General features: G+C 47.1%; 1 protein-coding gene across 1 annotated transcript in view; it reads left to right on the top strand.

The window, feature by feature from the left end:
- pcdh15b (protocadherin-related 15b) overlaps positions 1-12,500 on the top strand; it is a gene marked incomplete at its 5' end in the record, with an annotated part of 120,845 nt that overhangs the window by 26,099 nt on the left and 82,246 nt on the right. Inside the window, 4 exons of the mRNA XM_083688217.1 lie at positions 315-470; positions 3,573-3,692; positions 4,049-4,159; positions 5,314-5,484. Of these exons, the coding sequence (XP_083544343.1) occupies positions 315-470; positions 3,573-3,692; positions 4,049-4,159; positions 5,314-5,484 (558 nt within the window). The remainder of the gene's footprint in view (positions 1-314; positions 471-3,572; positions 3,693-4,048; positions 4,160-5,313; positions 5,485-12,500) is intronic.

Here is a 12,500-nt window from a genome sequence, read left to right as displayed (position 1 = left end):
GACGGTGCAAGAAGTGGCTCAAAATCGGTTATTTATGTAACGACACATTGAAATGATGTTATTCCGGTCATTTGCTATACGAACCAATTAAAATGTCAAAAAGGCACTCACACATCTAAGCTCTCAGTTGAATAACATGAAAGAAAAGAAAAACACGCACACTGCTCCTGCTAGTACTCTTCTTTATTGAAGCTGACTCCGCCTCCACCTTGGCCAGAGCTTCTGAACCAGTTGAATTGACTTCTATAACTCTCTGCCCCGCAGTCCTCGGTTCCTGAGGTGATTGCTAATGCTATTTGTTTGTTCTTTCCTAGCCTCCGTCCTACATCCAGTCCATCGTAGTCCAGGTTCAGTGTACTAACGAGCTGGTCGGGACAGTGATCCTACACGAGGTGCGGATTGTGGTGAGGGATCGTAACGACAATGCTCCCCGCTTCCAGCAGCCACGCTACTATGTGGCCATAAATGAGGTGAGCCCCCCCCCCCCCCCCCCCCCCCCTCCCCATCCCCCCCCATCCCCCAAGGACAGCCTAGTTAAATTTTTCATTACAATCCCAGGCAATGTGTCTAGCTCTCGCTCAGAAGTTCACAGGCCACCGGTGAGCAGTTTCTCATTACTCAGTATTAAATATTTCAGTTCCGTTCACCTGAATGGCATCGTACAATTTGGGGGAAATGCTGTAAAATCACGAAATATTAGCCTGTTGCTCAACAACCACAGACCGCACTGTGGGGAATAGCTTCAGAATTTAATTAGATTTATTCAGATCTTACTTTTAAAGGAACTGAGGGCCCACATATTTGGGTCATTAAATTGACAGTTAATGGTGAGATCTTCTCCTCTCAACTGACTGTAATATAATTACACGGTGCATGTCTTAGCAGTCCATCAGGATGACTCTTAACTCTCTCCTCTATGTGGTTGAACAGAGCATCCTGCATGGGGGGAGGGGGGGGGGGGTCTGCCTGGGCAGGGTAGGGGGCTATGAAGCCAACTCCCCATGGGACGCCGTAGTGAGAGATGTGGTGAAGTTTTGGCCTTTCCCTAATTGAAGCGGCCTCCCCAGAGTGCCGTCCTGGGAGATTCTGCTCATTACACAGCAGCCCTGCAGAGAGGTAGACCGCCTCCCCTCCAGAAGCTGCTGTTCTCTGACTGCGGCTCCCTGCCACCGCTCGCTGAATAGAATTCTCAGAGTATTGATTTTTAAATCTTTTTTTCTTTTTTTTCTTTTTTTTCCGAGTTCAAAAATGTTCAACAGATGGACACAGATAAGATAATGGAGGTCTAACTGAATGCGGCGCATCAGTCAACAGCCCAGAGCTGACTTTGTTCAAGTTCCACGAGACAGGAACAGGCGGTGATGGGAGAATGCGATGAAGAGTGGCAGAAGATAGTGGCAGATGGAATGATTCTTTGTTGAATGAAGTATGAAGTGTTGAGCTGAATGTATCTGGCAGTGGGAGAACTTTCTGTCTGGATATTTGGCTGTGGACACCTCCAATGCAGTGTGTCATACAGTATGTATGAGTAAAGTGGAATGTGTGTGTTCCTCCTCCACTGTAGGTGCAAGCAGAAAGATAGTGAGTTCCATATTGCATTCATAGTACAATTATCAGACTTTGACCTCGTTTATGAATACCATTAACGACAGCTTCATCTGAATCGAGAGCTGGATAGCCAAGGTTTAAGAATTCAAAATTCATAATCAGTCTCTGATTATAACCTTCACGTTGTAGATAACGCCAACATCTTGAATGATTCTAGCATATTATTGTACCTTTTCATTCGCTGCATGGCAATAACGTTTTCCATATTCCAATACGATACCGGGTGAAACAATTGGCGCCTTGCCCTATCTCGGTGAAATACCGTGACATCATCTGTGGATACTCAACAACACCCTCAATAGTTTAATATCTCTCCTGCCATATCTTTGTAATTAACGACCGTAAACGGCTTTGTCCAATATTAATTACGGCCGCCGTGGCGCGTGGCGGAGTGCCATGTTTATGGGCGCCGATGCAGAAGAGGGGGTGGGAGAGGGATGGCTTCCCAGAGGTCTGTCTGATGTGGCGGTGGTGGCGGTGGCGGGGACAGACTTGCATCACAATGAGCGCCAAACACGGCAATTCATCATTTAATATAGACTCACACGTCGTTAGCTCCTAAATAATGCATGCTTATGTATTTGTTGCCGACTCACAACAGCCCCCGGACGGATAGCCCTCATCTCCTCTCGTCTGTGTGTATCAAAGTTTAGAGGCGACCTCTTGTAATTCTCAGATAGACCAAAGGAACAATGTGAAATCCGGCGACCGCTTTTTGATGAAGAGAGAACATCTTCAGAAATTCTATTCAGTGCCCCCCTGTTGAAGTTTTCTATTGGATTTTCTCCTATTCTCCTCTCCCACTCGACCATTTTTAGCCCGAGCCCTAACCGAGGCTGATGGCGGCGGTGTTCGCTGAACACCGCCTCTCTCCCCCTTTTGTTTCTGACACCTTTTGTGTTCTGGTGTTTCTGAGAGTCTTGTCAGATAATAGCCGCTGCTCAGGAGCTGAAATACCTCGGTTACCTCGGTTACCTCAGTGCTGCCTGTCGAGTTCCCCCGGCCGAGAGCACGCTAGACTATTACCTCCTCTTCTCACATCTGATAGGAGTCCACACTGGGACTTTAGGCTTGACAGCTGAGGGAAGCGTTCTTCTAGAGGTGTGTGCGTGAGCCTCGCTCGGAAAAGGCCAGAGAGGAGAAGGCGGGTGGATGGAGCCAGCGGCTGCTTAAAGGGACACTTCTTCACTGAGATTTTTTGTTTATGTTCTGTAGTCCAAAAGATGAGAAGAAAAGCTTCTGACCCCCTACGATGTCATAGATGGGAATTGTTAGTTTTATTGAGTGATTTTCATCCCGACTTCTGCGAGGATAGTTCCTTAGGAGCTTTTCTTCTTATCTTTTAGAACGTTTTCCTTTTCACATATGCGGACACTGGTGTTGGACTGGAGATGGTGAATATGAGGTTGTAAAATGGTGAAGTTACCCTTTAAAGGTAATCTCATTCCCAGACACTATATGCTTGGAAGGTCTGATGGACCAACACATCAAACTTGACCTAATACTTATACAAATATTGGCAAACACTCCTGATGCAGACGCTTTACCTCCATCAATCATCTCCCACAGTACTTCCCCCCCAGTACTTGCACACCACATGTTTCTGATCCTGAGCCATGCCCTGGAGCTGTGTGATTCTCTAAAATCAAATAATGATCAAATACTTCACTCAGTAAGTTCACTCCCACAAAGGCCAAGTTTGAATTAGCGTTATTCCAGGCTAAAAGGCGCTGCGCGGCTATTCTAGTCATGAGCATCAACTTCTCTCATGAGGGCGATGAGGAAATCTGTTTAGGTAATTAAGCTAATCACCGACCACCACTGTGTTGTCTACCCCGCGAATACAGACTATCATTATCCAACAGTTTTCTCTGTGACATGCTTCTCTCGACAAAGAGCTCTGATATAATCAACATTCAGAATGGCTGGCCCAGTTGTGATGATGTCATCACCTTGTTTTCCAGCTGACCCCTATCGGGACCACTATCTTCTCCGGCTTCTACGGGAACAACGGAGCCACCGACATCGACGACGGACCGAACGGACAGATCGAATACACCATCCGGTACAACCAATACGATCCGGTACGTTCCATTTCAACCTTCTAACCGAAACCATCCAACCTGATTCCTCTGTAAGCCGCAATGACTGATCACTGTGCAGCACAGCCGTACGTTTGGTCGAGATATTACAGTGGCAGACTTACTATGAAAAGCCGACGTAAGTAGGGTCGCCAGGTCAGAAATGTCTTGTTGCAGCAATCTCTAGAGTACGCTCCGAAATGTCCCTCGGTGTGGCAGACCATGCATTTATCATGAGGAGAGGAGAGAGGAGAGGAGCTTTTCCTAAGTGGAGTGCACTCTTTTTTTTTTTTTTAACTCAGCCCATCTCTCTCTCTCTCTCTCTCTCTCTCTCTCCCTCTCTCTTTCTCTGTGGCCAGACTGCCAACAAGACGTTTGACATCCCGCTCACCCTCTCCGGCTCAGTGGTCCTCCGAGAGAGGCTCAACTACGAGGAGACTACCCGCTACCTGGTCATCATCCAGGCCAACGTAAGTCCCGACAGACGATCAGACAGATGACACACATCGCCTGGAACGCTGACACGGCTCGGCGTGACTCGGTCGGGACCGTCGAGTTGTGTTCTGCTGCTGCTATACACTTGCCACCTCATGTTATTGTTTTTATTATTATTATATTGCTTTACATTGTTGATTAGCTAGCTTGCCCTAATAATTGTTGTTGCATTGTATACCCTGTATCCTATGTAATGACAAATACAACTTTCAAACTTGAGCATGGCGTTAGCAACGCTTACTGTAGGCGTTAGCAACGCTTACTCAGTTCCATTCCTGCTGTGGACCAGAAATACAAACATGTACGCTGTACCATATATACACAATTAGATGCTCACTGTATTGTAAGTCACTTTGGATTCTGCCAAATGGCATAATGTATAATAACAGGAGTATACTGTAGGCCGTAGGCAGCGGAGGTGCAAGGTTGCTGAACAGTCCCTGAGATGTATTCAGTGTGTAGTGCTAGGTTTGTGCTCCATGAATGTTTACATACAATAAGTGATTATCTTAGGAGAAAGAATAATAACTTGTCGGTGTAGCACAAATATCATAGTTTGCCAGTCCCTGAGACTAAAAAGTTGGAGAAATAAATGTCTATAGCACCTAGAAATTCAGATAAAGGAAAAAGCTGCCACCACTTTGCAAACACAGACATACAGTATATGATATCGAACCAGGGCTTTAGTCATCTGGATATTCAGTCTGAAGGAGACTGGTACTGTGTGATGAAGTACAGCATTATTTGCAGTAATTACTCAATTATGAGTCATTGTGTCCATGTTTTATGACACTGTCACAAATGAATCATCGACTACACAAAAGACCCACTCCAGCTGAACTAATTATCCAAACCTTAAATATTTGCAGGGATTTTTTCACATTGGACTGTATTTCACCTTCAACAAATGAAAACATAACTGGGCTATTAATTGCTATTGAATTTCGAATTTAGTCTTCTTTTTTTTACCTGAAGTAGAGGTGATTGTGATACACTGTGTATGGTGAAGGACAGACATTGAAGCAGATGACATTGAATCCTTGGTGAACTCGAACGAAATGTGCTCGAGAAATAAAGTTTGATTAGATTTTATTGAACCGCTTCCTCCTGTCGTACATGTCTTCTGTAGGACCGGGCCCCGTACACAAAGGACCGTCGGACGGCGACCACGACGCTCACGGTGGACGTATTGGATGGGGATGACCTGGGACCAATGTTCCTGCCCTGTACGCTGGTGGACAACACCCAGGACTGCAGCCCTCTCATCTATCGGGCCAACATCCTGGAGCTCACTGACCCAGTAAGTACCTCAGAACCAGCCCTGTTACAGGTACATACAGCAGGGGCTCACTGACCCAGTAAGTCCCTCAGACCCAGCCCTGTTACAGGTACATACAGCAGGGCCTCACTGACCCAGTAAGTCCCTCAGACCCAGCCCTGTTACAGGTACATACAGCAGGGCCTCACTGATCCAGTAAGTCCCTCAGACCCAGCCCTGTTACAGGTACATACAGCAGGGGCTCACTGACCCAGTAAGTCCCTCAGACCCAGCCCTGTTACAGGTACATACAGCAGGGGCTCACTGACCCAGTAAGTCCCTCAGACCCAGCCCTGTTACAGGTACATACAGCAGGGGCTCACTGACCCAGTAAGTCCCTCAGACCCAGCCCTGTTACAGGTACATACAGCAGGGGCTCACTGACCCAGTAAGTGTGTGTGTGTGTGTGTGTGGGTGGGTGTGTGGGTGGGTGGGTGGATGGGTGGTTGGGCGTGTGGGCGGGTGGGCGGGTGTGCGTGTGCGCGCACATGTGTTTTCTTTGTTTGTTTTGTACATACATACAGTAAGAGCTCTCTCAGTGACCAGTGACCAGTCAACCAGTATGTCACTGACCTCAAACCAGTTCCATTACCAGTACTGTACATCGGAGCTCACTGCCCCAGTCCTAGCCCCCTCTCCCCCCCCCCCCCCCCCACACACACACACCCTTAGTTGAAGCCATTTACATGCTACTTAATTCAGATGGGCTGCAGGAGAGGCCGCTCAGTCTCAGACACCCAGGCACCTCAGCTCTGGGGCTTTTCTCTGTTAGCACATTAGCCTCAGGAGCCTGCTAAGTCAGCCAGGCTGCATTCATATTACACACACCAATGACTCATTTGCATATTTGTTTTGTTTCGCGAGGTATTTCGGTGGGTTCAGATAGATCTTATTAGACTTATGATCAAGACGCGATGTATGGAGTTGATTGTCAATACGGCTATTGTGCATACTCTTTAAAATGAGAAGGCCACATTTAAGACGGTACTTGTATGCTATTGTGAATACATGATGATGTGTACGTTTTAATTTGTCTAAAGCATAGTTGAATTGTCAGAGGAATTTACAGCGGATTAGTTTTTAGATTATATTCATCTCCCTGCGAGTTCTATTGATTTCTGTGCACTCTTCTAAGCAGCATAAGCCTTGTACAGTGTGCAGTTCCTCTTTATCATGGTGTAGGAGCCAGGCCCAGGCAAGCATAGAAATGCTAGAATTACAAGATAGATAATTCACAGGTAATTAGTTTTACTCTTTCGGCTCGCATACCTTGAGTGGAAAGCACTGATTCATTAAAAGTGTTACTAATCCAACTGTAAAATGGATCCTCACAGTCAGGGAACCTTGAAACCAGCAGGAAATGAGGAAAATAACATCTTTCCTCGACCCCATTAAATTCCCTGGGTGCTTTCATTAATCTAGAAAGGATTGATCTTATCACTTCCCCGTTTCCTTGACTGAACCCTTAACGCTTGGTTCTGTGAATCCACAATGTGCATGAGTTGAGTATCGACCATTAACACTTGGCAAATGTTGCGCATTTTATTTATAAAATCCACTGAACGTTTTAGCTGTGGAAGGTCCGAGTGAATGGCTTTTTTGGCAAACACGGTTTTCTAAACAAGTTCAGCTCCAGAAGGTCGACGTGTCGACCATGAGAAGGCAGCGATGCGTCGGAGCCTGACTAAACACTGTGTAGCTTACTTAAATTGCTTACATTGAGATATCTTTCGCCGCGCTCTCCGCCAAGTGACACAGCAAGGTAACAGGGAGCCCCTAAATCAACTTTACGCCACACTGTTTTGGGTGGCTTGACTAGACACCGGCCAAAATGCTCTCTCAAGGACGGACTGTTTTATGACTGCTTTGAGAGGCGACGTTTTACGTGCGACACTGCGATTATGTATGCCTGAGGCAGCGTTGCCAACTTTAGCTGTTATCAGGTTGCTCAAAAAGAAAAATGGAGGCCATCGCCACTCAGGGGACCCGTTCGCTCCCTCCGTACACGTGAAGAAGAGCTCTTGTTATTCCGGGTTGTCTCCATCAGACACCCTCTCAATCCTGTCTGGGGAAGAAGCCCGCTATCTCTTTAATGCGTGGCCTCTTATATCTCTCCCGCTGCTGTAACAAAACAAAACAAAAAATCATTTGAAAAATTGCTTGAGCTTATTTATTTAGTCTGAGGTACTTGGCAGGAGATAACCACCTGCCACACCTGTGAAAGAGAGCTGGTGATCGGAGAGGACGGGGGATAAAGACAGTGGAGCAGCAGCCAATCGGACGGATCATAAAACGCCTTTATCCATTTTGTCACAACTTACCGGAGGTCCACACGCAGGATCCTTTCATCGGAGACTGTTTATCCTTTCCTAACACTTAGTCCGAGGGGAGGCTTGCGGAGGCAGAAATCGCGAGGACGGGCTCAATGTAACGCGTGGCCTGGAACGAGAAATGGGCATCAAACACACGTGGTATTTTGATACCGTTCCTCATTCCGTTCCACGCACTACAGTGAGCCCGTCCTCCGGTTTCTACCTCCACCGACCTCCACTGACTTCGTCGTCGGAGCCATATCTCAGAGAGAACACCAGCCAGGCAGGCAATAATATACCATCTATACAGCACAGGAGGCACTCTAGTTCCCAGAGAATATCCTCCTCGTAAAAAAAAAAAAGGAAAAAAAAAAGAGGAGAGTGGAGAGGTGTACTTTCACCAGGACAGGCTGATCGGGGCTGACAGGTGCTTTATTCCCCTTTCTGTAGCCCCGAGTCTGAGTGGCTCTCTGGAGCAGTAATAACAGGAAAGGTCATCTCGAGCCAGGACTGAATGGAGGGTCCCGGTGCCTCTGTTATTCTCCCATTTTGCCTCCGCTACACCACCGCCACCCCACCACCCCCCATGGGAGCAGTACTTTACTACCCCACCCCCATAGAAGCAGTACTTTACTACCCCGCCACCCCCCATAGGAGCAGTACCTGACCACCCCACGACCCCCCATAGGAGCAGTACCTGACCACCCCACGACCCCCCATAGGCATAGGAGCAGTACTTCACCACCCCACCACCACCCCACCACCACCCCATAGGAGCAGTACTTCACCACCCTACCACCACCCCATAGGAGCAGTACTTCACCACCCCCTGAGATATCAGCTGTGAAATACAGGAGTCCCGGGGGGGTCAATTATACCAGGAGTAGGTCTAGTGCAATACAGTACCACAGGCCTTTACCGTGGCCTGGTGGTGAGAGTGTCGGCCCTGAGATAGGAAGATTGTGAGTTTGTGAGTCATACCAAAGACCCGATGGCGTTTCTGCTTGGAACTCAGCCCTAAGAAGATTGATTGGAGGAGATTGATTGTTTGTGTGTGTGTGTGTGTGTGTGCGTGTGCATCAGGTGGTCCGACGGGTCGTTCTGGCTCGTGCGTTCCACAAGGCTTCCTCACTTATGTCGGTCTGGTCGCACAGGGCTGAGTAGCGAAGCGTTGTTTTTGTCGAGGTGGGAGGGATATGAATGGTTTGCGCTTACACACACACACACACACACACACACGCACACATCAAATTACTCGGCAGGCTAGCTGATTAGTTTGAATGAACTGAAGGTAAAGGGAGAAGTAAGTCTGAATCAAAGATGTGTGATTGCTGAGGCGCAATGCAATGTGCAGCGTTATACATTAGCATTTAGCTGTTTCGAGCGCGTTCACTCATCAGGGGACGCCGGCGGAGGGAAATGATTCAGAGGATGCGCTCATTGTAATGCATGGAATCGAATGAAGAATGGTGTCATTCAAACATGTATCAAACAAATTCCTATTCTCTTCCAGGCATTACAATGAACCTGTCTTCCGGTTTCTACCTCCACCAGCCTCCCCTTGATGCCGATATCATCTATGCAAATATATGTAAATATGCATGATATATCTTAGGCCTGGAGTGTTGTTGTTGTGTACTGTATATTTTAGACAAAGTTCACTCGGCTCATCCTCTTCCAGGGGTTAAGAAACAGTTCACCCTAAAAAAAAACATATTCATATTACGATTATGACAAAGAAAGTATGTTGGGTGAACTATCCCTTTAAGTAGGAGTGGAGGAGAGGAGAAGAAAAGGAGGAGTGCAGGGAAAGCTGGCGTTCTCCCTCTCTCCATCCCTCTCCTCAAGGGATCACAGTCCCTGTTAATTACTGCAACAGAAAAACGTGACTCAACCTTTCCCCTCAGAGAGAGAGAGAGAGAGGATGTTTCTCCAGCGGATCTGTTCTAAAAACTCTCAGCCAGTCAACCATTGATTGTGGATGCGAGCCTCCTGAGATGTTCAACAATATACTGTTTGTGTTTTCATTCTTGCCGTTTTAGAGTGAAGGAAATACTAATTTGGCTGCCTGTGTTTCAAATATTTAGTAGGTAGCGTAGATGTGACTGACTGGCTGGCTGATTGGCTGTGTGTGTGTGTGTGTGTGTGTGTGTGTGTGTGTGTGTGTGTGTGTGTGTGTGTGTGTGTGTGTGTATGTGTGTGTGTGTGTGTGTGTGTATGTGTGTGTGTGTGTGTGTGTGTATGAGTGTGTTTGTGCATGCATGCGTGCGTGCGTGTGCGTGCGTGCGTGTGTGTGTGTGTGTGCGCCTGTGTGAGAGTATCATAGCTAATCTGCTCGACAGAGAAGTCCCGCTGACTCATTAGATTTACTGCTGTCATACTGTGGGACGAGGGGATGAGGATTACAATGGAGACCACAAAGATCAGTCACTGCCATCGCTCACATTAACCTCGACTGCGGAGGTGCAGCTCTGAATCAGAAATCCACGGTGTGCAAGCACTGGCGGGGGGGGGGGAGGGGTGGTGGCTGGAGGGGGGGTTGGTGTTTTTGAAAGCAGAGGTTTTGTTGCTTGGCCTTGACTTTCCTTTGTTAAAGCGCTCCCCATTTTAACTTGACATTGCACATTTTATTCCTCACATTATTCAACACATTATTGTTCAATAATCTTGTTCAGCCATGTGGCTACTGGCTAACGTTGGGAAAAAACATTCAACCGCAGTCTGAATGTGTGCTGGTGTCTCACACATTTTATGAATGCTGAGTTTTAGCCGCAAGCCCAGCCTACACTTTTTGAAGAGAACTTTATTCGAACAAGACATTCTAGATTTGCACAATACATATTTAGTTTTGGGCATTATTTCAACGCAACGTTATCCTCCTTACACATTGTGTACATGAAGGAATAAACCAGCAATCTTGTTCAGTTATTTCACTGGAGCTTTATTTCTGATATCGTGATAGTAACGCGTATGGTATTGCGTATCGTGAATTGCGTATCGTATTGTATTTTTTTTTTTTTTTTTTTAAATATGTTTTAGGGCATTTCTGCTTTATTGGGATAGAGATAGTAGAGATTGACAGGAAGGATGGGTGAGAGAGAGAGAGGAGGGATGACATGCAGGATATGTCGATGGCCGGAATCGAACCGGGGACCCTGCGATGATACGGTACGCGCCTTAGTGTGCTACGCCACTTGAACGCCCCATCATATTGTATCCTGAGCTGAGCGGACCGTCCCTCCCTTAGAGATGATCGATGCGAGATGAAGCCAACAGCTGTGCGTCAGGAGTTGTTTTTTTTTGTATCTTTGTATTGGGTGACAGAAGGCCAAGTTTGACGCGTTGGTCCACCAGACCTTCCCAGACCAGCATATTGGGGCAGAAATGTCCGGGAACGAGATTAGAACCTCACAGATGAACAGAGCCAAGAGGAAACCACGGTAACCTTGACGGTTGCTCATATGTCTTGTGTTCAAAGCATTCGAGGATGTTGCCAAGAAGAACTAACAGGGAGGTAACTAATATGTAACGACACTGAAGGAGACATTTCACACACACTTTATTTGAAAAATAGCACCAAATTGTGTGTGAAATCTCTCCTTCAGTGCTTTCAACACAAAAATGGAGGAATGTTTTTTTTGGAGTTGTAGAATCCGATGAATTGAGGAGAAAAATGAACACTTGAACCTATGACCGCATCAAAGCCGTTCAGATATCCACAATATAGCACCCCCTCTTGTGTGTTATTGCTTAAATAGACCATCGCAGTAAACAGCGACACATCAAAGACCAGCATCAAACGGGAGAAGCCTTTTTGCCAACTGTACTCAACAAGGGCATGGCATTTACAAGTGTTATGAACAGGCAGGGCGGCAGAGCGGCAGAGCGGCAGGGCGGCGAGAGGACATCCACCAGTGCCCCGGGCTGAGAAAGAGGGGGAACATTAATCACCGTCGTCCACAATAGGAGATCAAACAGCACTGTCATTGTAATCACTGTCCAAATGCAAGTAGTCCCAACGTTTGGTTCCTCCCCCACCACACACACACACACACACACACACACACACACACACACACACACAAGCACAGGACTAAATGGGCTGTCTCCTCCACATCCGTCGCCAGTGTTATTACAGGCGGCTTCTTTGAGGTGGGTCGTTGTGACAAATGTGTTTCCTGCTATTGGTGTATATCTCTATATTCTGCTACTAAAAGGGAACAGTCATTCACTGCCACGGCACGGTGTGTGTGTGTTCCTCTGTGCACCGGCAGCTTGTTGGAGGTTTGTCATCTATGTCTGTCACAAACTGTTGTTCCTTCCAAACAACCCCCAGAGCATAGGGTTATTCTACCTGTGTGTGAGTGTGCGTGTGTGTGCGTGTGTGTGTGAGTGTGAGTGTGCGTGTGCTTGTGTTTGTGTGTGTGTGTGCATGTGTGCACATGTGCATCCTTGTGCGTGTGTGTGTGTGTGTGCATCTGTGTGTGTGTGTGTGTGTGTGTGTGTGTGCACATGTGCATCCTTGTGTGTGTGTGTGTGCACATGTGACATGTGCATCCTTGTGTGTGTGTGTGTGTGCACATGTGACATGTGCATCCTTGTGCGTGTGTGTGTGTGTGTGTGTGTGTGTGCATCTGTGTGTGTGTGTGTGCGTGTGTGTGCACATACGCATCCTTGTGTGTGTGT

The sequence above is a fragment of the Argentina silus genome, assembly GCF_951799395.1.
Source record: "Argentina silus genome assembly, chromosome: 16".
Classification (NCBI taxonomy): domain Eukaryota; kingdom Metazoa; phylum Chordata; class Actinopteri; order Argentiniformes; family Argentinidae; genus Argentina; species Argentina silus.
Note: the sequence above shows the minus strand (reverse complement) of the source record. Positions and strands in the feature narration are given on the sequence as shown.